Source organism: Glandiceps talaboti, chromosome 7 (genome assembly GCF_964340395.1).
Source record: "Glandiceps talaboti chromosome 7, keGlaTala1.1, whole genome shotgun sequence".
Taxonomy (NCBI): Eukaryota; Metazoa; Hemichordata; class Enteropneusta; family Spengelidae; genus Glandiceps; species Glandiceps talaboti.
In genome coordinates, this window is record NC_135555.1 from 19,614,283 (window position 1) to 19,634,868 (window position 20,586).

A 20,586-nucleotide genomic window follows, 5' to 3' on the forward strand; every position below is an offset into this window, starting at 1 on the left:
GTCAATGAATGGGGGGTGGGGTGGCATTTTGAGTCAGTGCCATGATTAAACTGAACAATTATGAACAGGACAAACAAGTGCCTTGAGGAGTGCAAACGTGTACATGTATGGAAAGCCGCAGTTGTGGTAAGTCTAAAGAAAATTATATAATTATTGACTATATGATGTGAACATATCTTTATATGATGTAAACAATTCATTATATGATGCAAGTACATCATTATGTGTGACAGTTATTGACATGGATTTACAAGTATATTAACTCCATTTATAATATTGTACTTGATAATTAGCTGAATTAATCAATATTAATAGTTCAATCAGTCTAAGAGATATCCTATAACTTTTGGTTACTAAACTATAGCTTTATACATGTGAAACAATGGATTTTGGTTAGAAATTTACCAGATACACTTAAAATTACTGAAAATGTAACATGTAAAATTAACGATGCAGTGTGCAGTATTATGCTTTGAGAATAGAGTGTCTTTTGCAAGAACAAAAAGAGTGTTTCTTGTCAACAGATGCTTTATACATGTGAAACAGTGGATTTTGGTTAGAAATTTACCAGATACACTTAAAATTACTGAAAATGTAACATGTAAAATTAACGATGCAGTGTGCAGTATTATGCTTTGAGAATAGAGTGTCTTTTGCAAGAACAAAAAGAGTGTTTCTTGTCAACAGATGGGGGGGGGTCATTGTTTTTTTTTTATTTGTCAGAAGCTGAGAAGGGGATGGATTGTTTTGTGTATGAATTGCAGGGGGGGGGGGTTCAATATTTTCAAATACAACATGAACATGAACTTAAATAAACTTACATATTAACAATCATGTCATAGCCAGTATATAAAGCTGCTGTATAGCCCAGCTTGCTATGGCGTGTGTGGGTCCATGACTCACTCGACAACATAACAGTGCAACCCGGAGCACAATCTACACTATGTACACCCACACAAGTAGGGCTAGCCGTTGTAAAGCCAGGAAACACTGTTGATCTGAACATTACTTGTAAATAATAAGAACCCTAGGTTGTGACACAAGAACTATTTATTGCTATGTTTTACCATAGATGTGTCCATTTATACCTCCATAGTTTTACCACGAGGAACAGGACGAATAGTTAATTTTGTTCTAGCGATTTTCCGGATTTCTAATATTATTTTCTCTATATTTCAAATAATTTTTTGAATATGTCCACCATAACTATAGTTTCCTTTCCGACAAAGAGATAACCATAACATAATTAATTTTTGGTACATTAACTGAACAGATTTCACTATAAGACAATGAGATTAAAGATTATTTTAATATGCATATTGGGGCGGTGAGATGAATAACAAATAACATATAGTCAACGTCATTCCCACTTTAATGTTTACAACCATTGTAGTGTGTACATCAGTGAAACGGTTCCTTGCACACGTTCTCAATATTTGCATATGAACTACCCGGGGTCAGGAGTTTGAATACATAATAGACCCAGACCCTGGAGTTGGTCTGAGGTACGGCATTCACTGCAGTCAGTGTTGATTGTATCTGTCTGCACAAGCCGTGTATGCAATATGATGTGTATGCGCCATTTAGTTTCAATTGAAAACATGCAATGTGCTTTGTTAATGCCGTTTTGGTAAAGATCATTTCATAACTTGACGACGGCTATTTTTTTCAATATTATCATGGCGTTCGGAGTGTCACCCCCAGACAGGAAAACAAGTGAAAATGGGCCATCTGAGGACGCAGGAGGTGAGTGAACAGTTTGTTTTGACCAAGTTAGCGGTAAATGGCGAATTATTGATGTTTCATCCTACACCTTTCACGGGAAAAACGTATAGCACTTATAGTCTTTTAAGGTGCATTGTATTTTACAATTGAAATTTTTTAGTGAAAACACACTCTACATGCGCAGAGGTCTGTTTATTCATCTTCGCGCAAGACTTGTTGCTCTGTACCTGAGACTGTACATAACACCTGCAGCTGCAAAAAGCATCAGCAGCCACAAACACAAATGGCATCTTTTTGCAATCGGCTTCACAAGTATTAACAATTCAGCGGGCTGGAACTGTCTCGGTTGCTTTACCACTTTAGAGGGAATGTCTAAATTTATTGTATATGTTCAGGAAGGCTATCAATTTCCTCCATTTTTATACAGTCGATCGATACTACGACAATCTAAAAAGTCAATTTACCGTTGTTTACTCATGTACCTCCATGATTCACATTTATCAATGGGGATCAAAAATACAATCATTCGATCATTGAGCGCGTTTGAAAATTGATATTTTTTTATGATGTTAAGTGCGTGTACCCTGGCCTAGTCTAGTTACTGACGACCGTATTCCGATTTTACACTACACTAGTGTAAAAATCGAAACACGGTCGTCAGGAACTAGACGAACCCTAATATTTACTTACACCACATACATGTAAGCTTAGCCTTCTAGAAACGAATTTCGCTTTATGATTCTTATTCTTTACAACAATACTAAACTCATCGTTGCGTAGTAACCGCCATTATGCAAACCACATTCTATTCTATTGCGTAGCATATATCTGGAACGGTTTGCATAACACAAAGTGGTACAGGGTTTCTAATAGAATTGCCATACACTCAGATCACAGGGCAATCAGTCTTAGTTCGTTATGTTAACGAAAACAAACAATGAATAAATAAATAAATAAACAAATAAATAAATACTGACAAGCATTAACAAGAGAGTAATTAAAAATCATTATCAACTACAAGAATTACTATATGTTTTCCTATATGGGAGATGGTCATAAATGGGCGATTACGACCGTCTCCCATATTTCTCTCCAACGGGTTCTGCATCCGTAGTAAAGGAAGACGGAAGTATGTGTAATAAAATCAAACAGTTAGCAAACCCAGCACATTATGACAAAGTGGAAAGTGTACAATACTACTACTAGCAAACCTGGCTTATAGCATGGACAGGAGGAAGTTTGTTTTAAAATAATTTGTGTACTTAAGCCGTTAAATTTGCACTTTCTCTGTGATGTGTATAAATCAATGTAAACAATACTGACAATGAATGATTTGAATGTAAGTTATGATCAATATTATAGTTGCTATTATGCCTTCAGTATTTCAAAGTCAACCTTTTTTATGTCTACGTTTTGAGTAGTAATATTTCAAAGTACCTGTGTGATGAGATGTCCATTGATAAATTCACATTTTCATTTTCAAGGATGCCTTTATTTCGATATGTGTATTAAAGGGGGGGGGCGAGATCAATATTTAAATATTTAAGTACTGTAGGATTTTGTTTCCAATGTTTATTGACGACTATTATAATACGGATACTTGGCCATGACTACTAATTCAGTATATAGCGCCAATGACGTGGTAGCAGAACTGCACAGTTTATAAATTGTTGATCCACCTGCTGATCCATGCTAGGTACAGGTTTTCATTTGTTGAATGATTATCCAGTTGCCTATCAAGCCCTGTTTTTATCTTCGCAATATACGCAATCATGGGTGTGGTCATGTTGCTAGGCATACTTGCTTTCATTTTTTTTAATTAGCACAACTGAACTGATAAGGTTCGGTAGTGCGATAGGCATGGTAAAGTGTCTCTTTGTGTGTAAACAACTTAAAGTAAAAGACTGCTGCATTGATTGCTTTGATATTCGGTGGTCATGTTACTTCTGGCGTCTAGTTGAAATATTGTTAAAATGAAAATGATTGCATCAGCGATGTGGGTTTTGGGTAAAACAATGTGATTTTTGGTCAAAAAATTATATCTCAAAAAGTACTTGACCAATGAAACAAACTTGGTGAGATGTTCCTAGAATTACAGATTTTGCAAATATTTGGACACAAATGGCCCTAGCAACCATGACCACCTCCTTAGCAACAACCAAATCGCAGTATATTTCGGTCAAATATAACATTATCTGGTAGGCAAGTGAGTAAACATTCAAAAAATGTATGCAAATATCCCTAGCAACCATGACCACGCCAATAGCAACAGCCAAATGATCACATTTATTGCAAACATAATATCAGGAATTCATACACAAGTGAACAAAAACATACAAAAATGTATGCAAATATATCTAGCAACATGACTAAGCCCAAAGCAACAGCCAAATGATTACATATATTGCGAAGATAACGGGGATTAATAGACAATTGAATAAACATTCACAAAATGTAGGTAAATATGTCTAGCAACAAGACCACACCATAGCAACAGCCAAATAATCACGTATATTGCAAAGATAACAACATGAATTGAAAGACAAATGAATAATATGCAAATGTGCCTAGCAACAGACCATGCCCATTGCAACAGCCAAATGGTCACATTTATTGCAAAGATAATATCAGGAATTCATAAACAAGTGAACAAAACATTCAAAAATGTGTGCAAATATATCTAGCAACATGACCACGCCCATAGCAACAGCCAAATGACTGCGTATATCGCAAAGATAGCAACATGGTTGGATAGGCAACTGGATAGTCATTCAGCAAATGAACACCTATTGTTAGCATGGACTAGTATATGGATAAACATTTGTAAAAAACTGTACAGTTGTGCTACAACGCCATTGGCTGTATTTTTTACTTTAAGTTGTTTACACACGCGCGCGCACACACACACACACACTCTTGCCATGCCTATAGCACTACTGAACCTATCAGTTGTGCTAAAAACTTGTGTTGCTTCTGAGTAACGTTACTCAAAATTATCATAGTCTCATTTCTAAACACAGTGTGCTCATTATCACTCGGTTTCCTATCAAATTCTTTTCTGTTGGGGTAGCCATGTCAACTTTCTCATACTTTTACTAATTATTGCATGCATCATCAAATTTTGCTTTTAATTTTAAATTTCATAGCAAATGTTTATGATATAATCCGTAACAAATTAGGACACCATTTGTCTTCATTACATTTTGCGTCTATCTATGTGATCTTTTAATGGGTCTGATGACCTTGATGCCAACCAAATCATAATCTAATGTATACTCGTACGATGAATCCACCTTAGTGTATACATTGTCAAATATACTTTTTTGAAGGCAGATTTTTTTCACCCTTGTAAAATTGTATGAACGTTCAAAAGCTACCTTACATTATCCAACATTATATTATAGCATTACCAATTTCAGTGAATTTTGTGACGTCATCGCTGTACATTATTACTGATAATGTACTCCGTTATTGGGCATCGCGGCCCCGAAACGAGCATAACAATACAAGCTTATTTGTTCTGTTTCTTCACACGACTAGGTATTTTTTCGAAATGTATGTTGTTACTTATGATTGTCATTTCCACTGTTTAAAAATACAACGCATTCATGAAACAAATTTGTGTTAACAGCAGTTCATTGAAGTGTATATGTGTGTGTACGTGTACGTACGTGTGTCGCTATGATTAGTATTCAGTTTCCGGGCCGAACATGGCAGACGATGTTCAGCGCTGTGTATATTATACGTTGTTTTGCATTTCTCGGTCTACAAATTCACTGGAATTGGCAAAACTATAAAATAATAACAATAATGTACGCCCTCCCAGTCCATAATGGACTCAAGCAAACCTTGCACTCCATAATGGGCTCGGCTTTCGCCTCGCCCATTATGTCGTTCAAAGTTTGCTTTCGACCATTATGGGCTGGGAGGGCGTACATTATTGTTTAATTATATGGCACGTAGACTTTTTTATCATCACTGTATGTACCAAATATTATCGAATATGAAGCATGCATTTTTAAGATATCGGATAATACTGGAAATCATTAATTATGCATGTGACTCGTTACAACTAGTAGCTACATCAATATGCTTTATGAGGACGTTACACTAGTATCATGAATGTACGTACAACTTGCATATATGGACACTGAAGCTTGCAATCTTCATATATTACTGAATATCATTAATTATGCAAATGACTCATTAAAAATGAAAGCTATATATCAACAAGCTTGATAAAAAATATGTGCTAGTATAAATTCTTTTTCTTATACTTTTTAAACAGATCTTTCTTCTTTTTGTCCCTTGAACAGATACATTAAGATCGTACGATGTAGTGCCAACCAGGTACATATCTGCTATCAGAGAACTTAACCCTAAGTCAATTCGTAGGTTTGGACGGCATCTCCTGAACAGTGAGAGTGATTTACAGGATATTGAGTATGAATGGTCTAACAATTTTCAGGAGTTTAAGTATCAGATAGTACGTCGATGGATTGATATAAATGGAGATAATGCATCGGATTACTGGTATGCAAATACATTGGGACATGTTGGCTTACATAGGGCGGCCGAAAAGTTTTTCGAAGGTATGAACTTTTTCTGTAGATATCCGTGTTAACCTTTACTCAAACCACAGACAAGTCTTACTTGTCTGTGCTCGAGCTTGAACCCTAACGGAGTTTACTTCTATTACAGATAGTTAATGAGTAGTTAGGTGTCATCGTGTTAATCTTTGAAATACGAGTAGAATGATTTGCAAGCGCTCCTTGGATTAACTATTGACATTAAGTATAATAATGTTCGTAGGCGAGGCATACACCATTCTTACTTCGTCAGATGTCAGGCAAAGTGAGAAAGGTCGGAAAAGGTCAAAGTGGAATAAAATTTAAAAAAGTATAACGGTGTAAACAAGAGAGGAAATTGATAGGAGAAATTACCATCGATACAAGAATAATTATAGTGTAAGATAACTAATGGAGGTCTGCTGAAATCATTCTGGGCTTGTTCTGCGTGAGTGAGTGAGTGAGTGAGTGAGTGAGTGAGTGAGTGAGTGAGTGAGTGAGTGAGTGAGTGAGTGAGTGAGCGAGCGAGCGAGTGGGTGGGTGGGTGGGTTGTTGGGTGGGTGGGTGGGAGGTGGGTGAGTGAGTGAGTGAGTGAGGCATTTAATGATTACTACCCTGATATCCCACCAGAGATAGTCACCCTGGATAGGATACCTGTAGACATATGTACGTGTGAGTATATTGGTTGAAGCATACACCACAAATTAATATCGCCGAAAGACTGCGTATGTTCTTCGAGAAAAAATTAGATAGATAAGAAACAGGCTTCTTCAATTCAAGGGTAGCATGAGCGATAAGAAGGAAGTGAATAAGGAGGTTAGACTGGCAATTATTAACAGCATGTCTTTGTTGATCAATTACAAAATTCTAACCAATAACAAAGTCCCTCATAAAAACCTGGGCATGCAATGTGATGAAAGCATTTGATTCTGTTAACCATCTGCTTCTCATACACAAGTTAAAATCCTATGGTATTAGTGGATGCCTTCTCGAATGGTTTCGTTCTTATTTAAATAATCGACAACAGCGTGTTGTCATTGGAGGTACCTCGTCTACATGGCAAAATGTTATATCAGGTGTACCTTAGGGTTCCATCTTGGGTCCGCTCCTTTTTAGTATGTATGTTAACGATTTTCCTGATGTTCTTAAGTCGTCTGAGTGTTTGCTGTATGCAGACGACTCCAAGTTTTTTAAGACAACGGCATCAAAATCGACCGTGTAAACCAAGTCAAAGATCTTGGCGTTGTCCTTTCAACTTATTTAAGCTGGGAGTTGCACATTCAGGACATCGTCAAAAAGGCTTACAGGCTAGTTGGTTTGATAAAGCGTATATACCTGCAAGCATTTCATCACATTGCATGCCCAGGCTTTAACACATACAAATTGAACTTGAGCCCGCTTGCATGGTTCCCCTTGGTGACATGTGTGTACACATACAGTGTGTACTAGTCGGTAGTAGTGTGGTGCTGTTTGTATTTGTAATGACTGGTATGTGGGAAGACTGTTTCTTATCTATTTACTTCTTGGGAAATATAAAATGTGTATGATACACACAATCTTTCAGCGATCCTTCGATATTTCTGCAGTATTTCAGAAGAGCAACAGGACAAGAGCATTAGCGAATGACAAATTATGTGGCCTATATGAGTTAAATGTGTTTGCATTACAATTTCCTTAATACTCTCCTTAATTTTATTCTAGAGAGTGATGTATTTAAACCTTCAAAAGAAACTGAGCTTTCAAAGGCTGGGAAGACAGTGGTTACAGAGTCAGGTGAAGCAGGTATTGGTACTGTACACTCGTTTGGTATCCAACACCACCAAAGAAGTCGATTACACAGTACAGTCACGCAGACATCACGTGATGAACAAGCCGTACATGGTTCCATGGCAACTCAACAGATATCTCTCCGTAACAGGCATATCGTCTCAACTGATGAAATGAAACACACAGACGACAGACAACAACCTAATCCAATACTATTCTTTGTCGCTATACTAGTATTCGTGATCGTAACTTGTATTCCGGTCATCAGCGGCGCAAACAACACGGTTTGTTGTTTAGTATCAGTAACCACTGGAGCAGTGTTGGCAATCTTTGTGTGGGTGAAGTTTCGAATTCCAGCCAATCCTTTTCAAGGTAATATTTTGGGATTTTTGTTAAAAATTAGTATTTGGTATCATATGTATCTGGCAGTAGTAAACGTATTGAATACCACTAGTGTAAATTGAAAGTAGTTAATAATTAGTTCTATACAATTCGATTGCAATATTAATATTATACAGAAATGTATACACTAACTTTGTAACACTTGTCGTAATAGTTAGACACCGGTGTCCATACTTCATTCGAGGAAAATACGAGTGACCTGAGGGGCCTTGTCACTACTAGTTTGAAACTGAGTAGTGTCAAAAACTTGGTATTTATATTTCCTAGCTTTAGCTAATGAAGAATATATTCAGAATAATTGTATCTTTACAATCAGTATTTATGAAAAAAACAACGTTTTTTTAACGGTGATAGTTTGAGTACCGCACAACCGAACCAATGATAACGACACACGTTGTTGTCACATTCTTTGATCTGTCGCATTCAACTTGACTGGTGTGAGGTATAATAAGACTTTATTCCCCAATATTTTTGGAAAATACGAAAAATAGTTTATGAATATTTTTCAGCTGAATGAAGAACAACGGCGGGAATAATAAAGGGCTGGCTTACCTCTTCAAGCATAATTTATGAAAAATCGGAAAATACAATCTAATATGAAACGTTTCGACTTATATTTTGAGCACCGCGGCACCAGTGACGTAGACACATGTTGTCGTGACGTAGAACGACCGGTGTTTATACTATACTTTCTGTCCAAAGACAGTAATTTGCAATTGGTTTGTATATGGACTAATATTAGTGGAATGTTAGCTTTTAGGTATAGACTGACTCTAACTCGTCGCAAATGATGTTCGAAAAATTTGAGAAGTGAAACAGTCGTGGTTATTTATATTTGTTATATTTTAGGATTAACTGTGGCATTGCGTCAACCAAACAATTTGTTCTCTGGTGAGGATCATGAAAGATGTTTGGATACGGTATACAAGAAATACCAAACCTGTGCTAGTAGAAAAGACAAGTTCAGAGGAGTTCTTATTCAGGTAAGTAAATGACAAATCACATTAATATTTTAACATCATGGTGCGAGTAATGTGATATGGTTCGAATGAAAATGTATGTGTGTTATGTGGAAAAGTAGACGAACATAGTCATTATAATGAACACCACTTTATCAAACCAAAAAGGAGCCGTGTTGTTGCTCGGAAATGCAAGTCGGCGCTAACAATGGAAACAAATGAAGGGCTACAAATATATCGAGTACAATTTCTTTCTTTATAACAAGATTACTAAAATCACAAAAGAGCGTCAAAGGATACGTAAACCCTGTAGTCATAAAACAAATGTACATCGAACTACCGATGGTGTAATAACATTTTACTCGCATAGTTTCAACACAAATCAAACTACCTTGAGTGTAGACCACTATAAGAACACTAGATACCAAGAACAATCATAGACTAACTATACGTGATGTTTGCCTTTTTGTATTTGTTATCAGATTCTACATGGACTTGGTGGGTGTGGGAAAACAGAAATCACAACCAATTATGTATACAGGCATTGGAGAGAGTATACCGATGGCGTATTTCTTATCAGCGGCCACTCTAATATGATGATCGACTTTGGACTAAAAAAGATGTTAGAGGTACGCATGTATAGAAAGTTATTTTCAGTCCGTTGATGTTTCCAATGCATTTTCCCTCGCTAAAGATAGTATGACAAGCACTCATACAATACCTTGAGTACACAACGTTGACACTCACGCACCTCAAGACTTAAGCTGTCAGATATAGAGAGGGTTACCATTCTGATAGAATGACATTGTGTTTCTCGAAATAAACTTACGTCATTACGTATTCATCGCCTTTATGCCTGTACAGAACGCCAACACTAAGAATATACCAAAGAATATACCACAAAATAAACACATGTAAACGTCACAACTTACATGACATCACCTTCGTTATCATTATTAGTTTCTATAAGAATTCGCATGACTACAGATTTTGATAATAATTTATAACCTAATTAAAAATATTACAATTTATGACCTAATCAAAATAATATGCTAATCATATGACACATTAACGCTACTCTAGCTGTCACTGGGGTGGTTTTTTTAGATACTAATTTACGACCTATCACATTAAAGCTACACTGGCTGTAACTGGGGTATTATTTTAGATACTAATTTACGACCTATCACATTAAAGCTACACTGGCTGTAACTGGGGTATTATTTTAGATACTAATTTACGACCTATCACATTAAAGCTACACTGGCTGTAACTGGGGTATTATTTTAGATACCAATTTACGACCTAGCACATTAAAGCTACACTGGCTGTAACTGGGGTATTATTTTAGATACTAATTTACGACCTGTCACATTAAAGCTACACTGGCTGTAACTGGGGTATTATTTTAGATACTAATTTACGACCTATCACATTAAAGCTACACTGGCTGTAACTGGGGTATTATGTTAGATACTAATTTAGGACCTATCACATTAAAGCTACACTGGCTGTAACTGGGGTATTATTTTAGATACTAATTTACGACCTATCACATTAAAGGTACACTGGCTGTAACTGGGGTATTATTTTAGATACCAATTTAGGACCTATCACATTAAAGCTACACTGGCTGTAACTGGGGTATTATTTTAGATACTAATTTAGGACCTATCACATTAAAGCTACACTGGCTGTAACTGGGGTATTATTTTAGATACCAATTTAGGACCTATCACATTAAAGCTACACTGACTGTAACTGGGGTATTATTTTAGATACTAATTTACGACCTAGCACATTAAAGCTACACTGGCTGTAACTGGGGTATTATGTTAGATACTAATATACGACCTATCACATTAAAGCTATACTGGCTGTAACTGGGGTATTATTTTAGATACTAATTTACGACCTATCACATTAAAGCTACATTGGCTGTAACTGGGGTATTATTTTAGATACTAATTTACGACCTGTCACATTAAAGCTACACTGGCTGTAACTTGGGCATTATTTTAGATACTAATTTATGACCTATCACATTAAAGCTACACTGGCTGTAACTGGGGTATTATTTTAGATACTAATTTTGACCTATCACATTAAAGCTATACTGGCCTGTTTCTTTTTAGAGTCTTTCTCAGAGACGATGTTTCGACAAATCAAGCAAAATATTCACTGCTTTGGCTGCTGCTTACAGTCATAGTTGCAGACGAGCCAGATCAGATGTGTTTACAATTTGTTGTTCTTTGAAAATGTTGTAAATGTGCATAGATGATGTCATCATGAAGTACTAATCATTGAACCAGTCCCAAGGGACTAGTTCTATGACTTAGTGCCTGCTACGTCATTTATCGTGGAACAACGTGAGAATGGTCCACAACAGGTGATGTTGCATTGACCAATCACGGCCGAGAGTTGAGTACGCAGTGTGTTATAACTGCAACTAGTGCCACTTTAAATTTGAAATAACGCAAGTGTTAAACAATATGTTAAACAATATTACTAGCTATCCATTAATGGTTCTGACCGAGATTACTATTACCAAGTGTTGGCATTATTGTCAATACACTTTTCTAGCTTAGCTTTATTTACTGTTTGCATTATGAATATTCCTTAGATGTAAAAAAAACATCGATGGTTAAAAGCTATGTATCATGTTCTCCTTCTTTGCATAGCAGCGGGTTAACGAACATATTCAACATGATGAAGAAACACCCAGTAATATAAGAAGATTGGCTTGGACATGGCTTCAACGGCATAAGAATTGGCTTGTAGTGATCGATGATGCGGATGAGTTGGATTTGATAAAGGCAGCGTTTCCAAACAAACCACCACTACAACACGGCCATATCCTCATAACATCACGATTGAGTGAAGGATGGAAAACATGGTATCAAAACAGTGACGTAATTGAGGTCAAACACATGTCACGTCGTGACGCTGCATTATATCTTCTCCGGGAGAAAATGATGGCACAGGGTAACGAACCCACAATAAAGAATGCCATTGAAGAACTGGAACACCTCAAAGAGGTTGATCCTGAAGAATACGAGGCCTTAATGTGGCTTGGGGATGTTGGGGCGTTACAAGGACTTCCCCTGGCGCTGCAACAGGCAAGTCGATTCATAGGAAATGAGATAACATTCACACACTATCGCGATCTCTATGAAACAAACCGACTTGAGATATTCAAATATGCCGCTGAATCTGACCCTTTGACTGGTTGGCTGAAGGCGAACAGACTTTATGCTAGTTATGCACCGAGACTTCGAGATGTGGTAGATAATAACACTCTTCGCCTGAAAACAATATCTACAGAAGAACTTCAAGAGAAACCCATCATGATGACTAACGAGGACGTGACATTGTTCCACAAAGCCCAGAGGGACACTGATGCAGATTATTTTGCCTTGATTGTTGACCCCAGTAAAGAAAGTTTCCTGACGACATGGAAAATGAACTTCGACCGCATTTGTGAAGACAGGATAATGAAGGAATTCTTGTTAATATGTGCATGTCTATCATCGCGTATACAAATCTCGTTACTGGCCGAAGGTGCAAGGCACATGTACGGGACCCAATTGCAAGGATTCTTGTGTGAAAAGAAGTTTGACAATGATGACCCAAAAAGTGTTGTTTACACGTCTGGGAAGGTTCTTCATCTGTTTAAGATCCTAAAACAGGTCTCGTTTGCTACCAATGTTGTTGGTGAATCAGAGGAGCACGAAGACCACAACCTTGGCAGATTTGGTGTTTTCTCTCTCCATCATCTCGTACAGCAAGTAATCTTTCTGAAACTTGTCCATTTGAGAGACAAAATCATGAGTGTAAATAGCACGATGAAAATGCTTGCGGCAATGTTTCCAAAAGTTCAACAGGTTGCATCTGACAACTTTGAAGTATTATTTAGTGAACCGATTCAAGATGGACATTCCATCATAGCCTTTCACACGTTAGCGCTGGCCAGACAGATCGAGTCATTGGAGAAAAGTGAAATAGCCGACTTGAGCAGTACACATGCGTTGTTTTCATCTGTTGGTGTTTATCTGCGACGCTTGGGACGAAACAGAGATGCTCGGCGACTATACAAACTCATGGCAAGGCTAAGTAGCTGGAGGAAACCAATTTTAGAGCGTGAATTATCAGAAGGTGGGTGTGTTTGTGTGTGTCTGTGGGTGTGTATGTCTGTCTGTCTGTCTGTCTGTCTGTCTCTGTCTATCTATCTATCTGTATGGAGGGAGGGGAAGGGAGGGATTGTTTATGTATGTGTACATTTATTCACGTTAGAGTTTTAAATATGATGTTTATAATGGTGCGTGTCTAACCTATAAACAACCTCCATAGAATGAACATTATAAGAATAAAAACGTGTATGTGTTTGTGTTTAAGTATTTTGGGTCTGATACGACTATTGGTCAGGTAATATTTGAAACAAACCTTTCTCCCAAATGTGAGGGGCCTGCAATGCAGACAGAGAGGGACCAGTGCAGGTTTGTTGCATAAAATGTGACCCTCCGTTTCTGTCATGCTGAAAGGTATCCCGCTCTAAATTCCCTTTCTATAAAATATGACCCTCCCCAGTTCGAATATTTTAATAACAAACATGGGGTAAAATGTTGTTAGACATAAAAAAGGACACAAGTCAACCAATGGTAAGCAGTTGATCCCACTGCTGCCACCACATTCCTTGTTTCCCCCACCACCACTACTACCATCACAGTGAATTTGTGGGACTCTGCATTAAAACTTGTCTTTGGGTGAGCACTAAAAGGGCAGAACACAGGAAGACTAGATACGCACACCCCTGGTCGAAATTTAACTGGGGTTAAATTCTCTACTCCACAACTTTTAGACGGTGACATTATCCCACAAACACAACTGTTCCCGATTTACTCCTGTGAGATCCTAACACCACAACTGAAAATTGATTCACTGCATGGTTGTCAGCAGCAATTTGATTGATATGTTCTGATATCAAGGTACCTAATCATCACATTATCTCTAACCGATGTGGTAGCATATGGGATGTATAACCGGTGGCAGCAGTGGGATGCCAAAATCACAAAATAATGCAAAGTTAGGCAATACAATAAGTCAAAGCAAAATGTGACCCTTCCCTAATCCAATTTTCTAAATATGACCCCACAAGAACCAAATTGTAAGAGTTACTCCTCCTAACTCCTCTTCCCCCCCTTAATTACTGAAGGCGCCTTAGTGAGAACATATTCGATTTTTTCAATCAAATACAGTTTTCTTTCTGCTACTTTTTCAGAATTGCGGTGTTTAGGGAAAGTGAACTTTGAACTTGGACGTCTTCAGTCGGCAGAGGAAAACTTTAAACAGTGTTTGGAGCTCTACAGGAAACTGTACAACGGGAATCATATTAAAGTAGCATTTGGTGAGTTACAGCGTGTATCCATGACTGTAACCTTATTGTATACAAGGGATAGAATCCGGAGGATCTATGGAATAGGTGGACGTCTGTGTGTCAGTCCGTTCTTCATGCCCGACGTGTTAAAACCCCCAGATTTCTGCCTAACCAGTCAAAAAGACTCCATACGGCATACCATAGTGTGCATCAGTTAACTATGTATGAGCCAAATTTCAAACATTGTAAAATTTAAACCCCAAACACAAACAAACAGACTGTGTGTGATTGCCGTTGAGAACAGACATAGGTGATGGGATAAGCTAAGGATATAGGCTATACAGAATGAAATGTTATAATATTAATACGTATGGATGTGCTTTTCTGTAAATTGCAGCCATGCAGGGAATTGCAAGAGTTCAACAGAACAATAAAGCATACATGGAAAATAAAGAGAAACAAAGAGAAATAGAAAAGTTGTTGAAAGATACACTTCAGAGGAAACGGGAATACTACAAGGCTGACGGTAACTGTGATCACTATAGTGTGGCCCATGGTAAGTACATTTATGGGACTGGTCAGTGTGATCACTATAGTGTGGCCCAGAGTAAGTACATATATGGGACTGGTTAGTGTGATCACTGTGTGTTGTCCATGGTAAGTACATGTATGGGACTGGTTAGTGTGATCGCTATAGTGTAGGCCATGGTAAGTACATGTATATACGGGACGACTAGTTAGTGTAGGCCATGGTGAGTACATGTATGGGACTGTTTAGCGGGGTCACTATATAGTGTGGCCCATGATAAGTATGTGTATGGGACTGGTAAGTGTAATCACTGTAGTGGAATTAGTACATGTATATGACTGGTTAGCGTGATCACTACAGTGTGGCCCATGGTAAGTACATGTAAGGGACTGGTTAGTGTGATCACTATAGTGTATCCCATGGTAAGTACATATATGGGACTGGTTAGTGTGATCACTACAGTGTGGCACATGGTAAGTACATATATGGGACTGGTTAGTGTGATCACTATAGTGTGGCACATGGTAAGTACATATATGGGACTGGTTAGTGTGATCACTACAGTGTGGCCCATGGTAAGTAAATGTGTGGGACTGGTTAGTGTGATCACTACAGTGTGGCCCATGGTAAGTACATATATGGGACTGGTTAGTGTGATCACTATATAGTGTAGCCAATGGTAAGTGCATATATGGGACTGGTTAGTGTGATCACTACAGTGTGGCCCATGGTAAGTACATGTGCGGGACTGGTAAGTGTGATCAGTACAGTGTGGCCCATGGTAAGTACATGTGTGGGACTGGTTAGTGTGATCACTACAGTGTGGCACATGGTAAGTACATATATGGGACTGGTTAGTGTGATCACTACAGTGTGGCACATGGTAAGTATATATATGGGACTCGTTAGTGTGATCACTACAGTGTGGCACATGGTAAGTACATATATGGGACTCGTTAGTGTGATCACTACAGTGTGGCACATGGTAAGTACATATATGGGACTCGTTAGTGTGATCACTACAGTGTGGCACATGGTAAGTACATATATGGGACTGGTTAGTGTGATCACTACAGTGTGGCACATGGTAAGTACATATATGGGACTCGTAAGTGTGATCACTACAGTGTGGCACATGGTAAGTACATATGTGGGACTCGTTAGTGTGATCACTACAGTGTGGCACATGGTAATAAGTACATATATGGGACTCGTTAGTGTGATCACTACAGTGTGGCACATGGTAAGTACATATATGGGACTGGTTAGTGTGATCACTACAGTGTGGCCCATGGTAACTACATATATGGGACTGGTTAGTATGTTCACTACAGTGTGGCCCATGGTAATAAGTACATATATGGGACTGGTTAGTGTGATCACTATAGTGTAGCCCATGGTAGGTACATATATGGGACTGGTTAGTGTGATCATGACAGTGTGGCCCATGGTAAGTACATATATGGGGCTGGTTAGTGTGATCACTACAGTGTGACCCATGGTAAGTACATATATGGGACTGGTTAGTGCGATCACTATAGTGTAGCCCATGGTAAGTACATGTATGGGACTGGTTAGTGTGATCACTATAGCGTAGGCCATGGTAAGTACATGTATATATGGGACGACTAGTTAGTGTAGGCCATGGTGAGTACATGTATGGGACTGTTTAGCGGGGTCACTATATAGTGTGGCCCATGATAAGTACATATATGGGACTGGTTAGTGTGATCACTGTAGTGTAGGCCATAGTACATGTATGGGGTTATTTAGTGTGTGATGACTATAGTGTAAGCCATGGTAAGTATTATTATTATTATTATTATTATTATTATTATTATTATTTATTATTATTATTATTATTATTATTATTATTATTATTATTATTATTATTATTATTATTATTATTATTATTATTATTATTATTATTATTTATTATTATTATTATTATTTAATTCTTAAAGAACGCACTACACATACGTCTCAGTGCATTGTACACAACAAAGTAAAAAAACACACAAAAAAACAACATAATTAATGTTCATGAAACAAAGGGAATTAAAATGCAGTCAATACTGATAAAAAAGAGATCGAGGTAAGAACATATCAAAAATAGTCTAAGAGCAAAAAAAAAAAAGTACATGTATGGGACTGGATGGTGATCACTATAGTGTAGGCCATGGTAAATACATGTATGGGACAACTAGTTAGTGTATGCCATGGTGAGTACATGTATGGGACTGTTTAGTGTGATCACTACAGTGTGTCCCATGGTAAGTACATATATGGGACTCGTAAGTGTGATCACTAAAGTGTGGCCCATGGTAAGTACTTATATGGGACTGGTTAGTGTGATCACTGCAGTGTGGCCCATGGTAAGTACTTATATGGGACTGGTTGGTGCGATCACTACAGTGTGGCCCATGGTAAGTACATATATGGGACTGGTTAGTGTGATCACTACAGTGTGGCCCATGGTAAGTACTTATATGGGACTGGTTAGTGTGATCACTACAGTGTGGCCCATGGTAAGTACTTATATGGGACTGGTTAGTGTGATCACTACAGTGCCCATGGTAAGTACTTATATGGGACTGGTTAGTGTGATCACTACAGTGTAGCCCATGGTAAGTACTTATATGGGACTGGTTAGTGTGATCACTACAGTGTGGCCCATGATAAGTACATGTGTGGGACGGGTTAGTGTGATCATTACAGTGCCCATGGTAAGTATATATATGGGACTGGTTACTGTGATCACTGTAGTGTAGGCCATGGTAAGTACATGTATGGGGTTATTTAGTGTGATGACTATAGTATAGCCCATGGTAGGTACATATGTGGGACTGGTTAGTGTGATCACTACAGTGTGGCACATGGTAATAAGTACATATATGGGACTCGTTAGTGTGATCACTACAGTGTGGCACATGGTAAGTACATATATGGGACTGGTTAGTGTGATCACTACAGTGTGGCACATGGTAAGTACATGTGTGGGACTGGTTAGTGTGATCACTACAGTGTGGCCCATGGTAAGTACATGTGTGGGACTGGTTAATGTGATCACTATATAGTGTAGCCCATGGTAAGAGCATATATGGGACTGGTTAGTGTGATCACTACAGTGTGGCCCATGGTAAGTACATGTGTGGGACTGGTTAGTGTGATCAGTACAGTGTGGCCCATGGTAAGTACATGTGTGGGACTGGTTAGTGTGATCACTACAGTGTGGCCCATGGTAAGTACATATATGGGACTGGTTAGTGTGTTCACTACAGTGTGGCCAATGGTAAGTACTTATATGGGACTGGTTAGTGTGATCACTACAGTGTGGCCCATGGTAATAAGTACATATATGGGACTGGTTAGTGTGATCACTACAGTGTGGCCCATGGTAAGTACTTATATGGGACTGGTTAGTGTGATCGCTACAGTGTGGCCCATGGTAAGTACATGTATGGGACTGGTTAGTGTGATCATGACAGTGTGGCCCATGGTAAGTACATATATGGGGCTGGTTAGTGTGATCACTACAGTGTGGCCCATGGTAAGTACATATATGGGACTGGTTAGTGCGATCACAATAGTGTAGCCCATGGTAAGTACATGTATGGGACTGGTTAGTGTGAACACTATACTGTAGGCCATGGTAAGTACATGTATATACGGGACGACTAGTTAGTGTAGGCCATGGTGAGTACATGTATGGGACTGTTTAGCGGGGTCACTATATAGTGTGGCCCATGATAAGTACATATATGGGACTGGTTAGTGTGATCACTGTAGTGTAGGCCATAGTACATGTATGGGGTTATTTAGTGTGATGACTATAGTGTACGCCATGGTAAGTACATGTATGGGACTGGATGGTGATCACTATAGTGTAGGCCATGGTAAGTACATGTATGGGACAACTAGTTAGTGTATGCCATGGTGAGTACATGTATGGGACTGTTTAGTGTGATCACTACAGTGTGGCCCATGGTAAGTACTTATATGGGACTGGTTGGTGCGATCACTACAGTGTGGCCCATGGTAAGTACATATATGGGACTGGTTAGTGTGATCACTACAGTGTGGCCCATGGTAAGTACTTATATGGGACTGGTTAGTGTGATCACTACAGTGTGGCCCATGATAAGTACATGTGTGGGACGGGTTAGTGTGATCATTACAGTGCCCATGGTAAGTACATATATGGGACTGGTTACTGTGATCACTGTAGTGTAGGCCATGGTAAGTACATGTATGGGGTTATTTAGTGTGATGACTATAGTATAGCCCATGGTAGGTACATGTAAGGGACTGGTTAGTGTGATCACCGTTGTGTAGGCCATGGTAAGTACATGTATGGGGTTATTTAGTGTGATGACTATAGTGTAGGCCATGGTAAGTACATGTACGGGACTGGATGGTGATCACTATAGTGTAGGCCATGGTAAGTACATGTATGGGACAACTAGTTAGTGTATGCCATGGTGAGTACATGTATGGGACTGTTTAGTGTGATCACTACAGTGTGGCCCATGGTTAGTACTTATAATTGGACTGGTTAGTGTGATCACTACAGTGTGGTCCATGGAATGTACATGTATGGGACTGGTTAGTGACGTTTTGTTAAACATTTTATTATTTGTTATGTTAAACACATATGCATTTATTATGTTATGTATATTGCAATTGGTAATTAATATATATATAATTTTCTGCGATTATTAAACGTTGCTTTATCAGTGGTGGACCATTAAAATTGGTTTCACCTTCCGTTTAGGAATGTTATTATTTAGGCTTGAAATGTGTGTGTGTGTGTGTGTGTGTGTGTGTGTGTGTGTGTGTGTGTGATATCACAAAATGACATCATTTTTATTTTCATTATTTCACTTTATTTTTTTCTGGGAAAAAAGCCATAGTACACACAAAAAAAAGAGCATTTTAAAACAAGTAGAATGTCAACTTAAAAACAAATAGACAAATACACACATTAACAAATACAAACATTTAGAAATACTACAAATCTCTATACAATTTAAGAATTCCTAAACTTATAGAGGATTGTATCGGAGTTAAGCACCGCTGCAATCAAACTGTTATTACCATTTCTAATACGTTCTAAAAAATAGTACTCCTGACCAGTTTATTTTTGAATACATGGTTAGATTTTTACCAGTTGTTAATAAATTATTAGTTGTTAGATAATTTAAAGATCACCCACATTTTTCTAGTTTTAATAATATGAAAATGTCATTCTAATTTCAAATA

General features: G+C 38.0%; 1 protein-coding gene across 1 annotated transcript in view; it reads left to right on the forward strand.

Moving 5' to 3' along the window:
• Positions 1-1,679: 1,679 nt before the first annotated feature.
• The window catches only part of LOC144438063 (uncharacterized), a 38,395-nt gene continuing 19,488 nt past the window's right edge, over positions 1,680-20,586 (forward strand). The window contains exons 1-8 of the mRNA XM_078127095.1: positions 1,680-1,746; positions 6,042-6,317; positions 7,995-8,432; positions 9,312-9,445; positions 9,904-10,050; positions 12,103-13,576; positions 14,700-14,825; positions 15,193-15,351. Coding sequence (XP_077983221.1) covers positions 1,680-1,746; positions 6,042-6,317; positions 7,995-8,432; positions 9,312-9,445; positions 9,904-10,050; positions 12,103-13,576; positions 14,700-14,825; positions 15,193-15,351 — 2,821 coding nt within the window. The remainder of the gene's footprint in view (positions 1,747-6,041; positions 6,318-7,994; positions 8,433-9,311; positions 9,446-9,903; positions 10,051-12,102; positions 13,577-14,699; positions 14,826-15,192; positions 15,352-20,586) is intronic.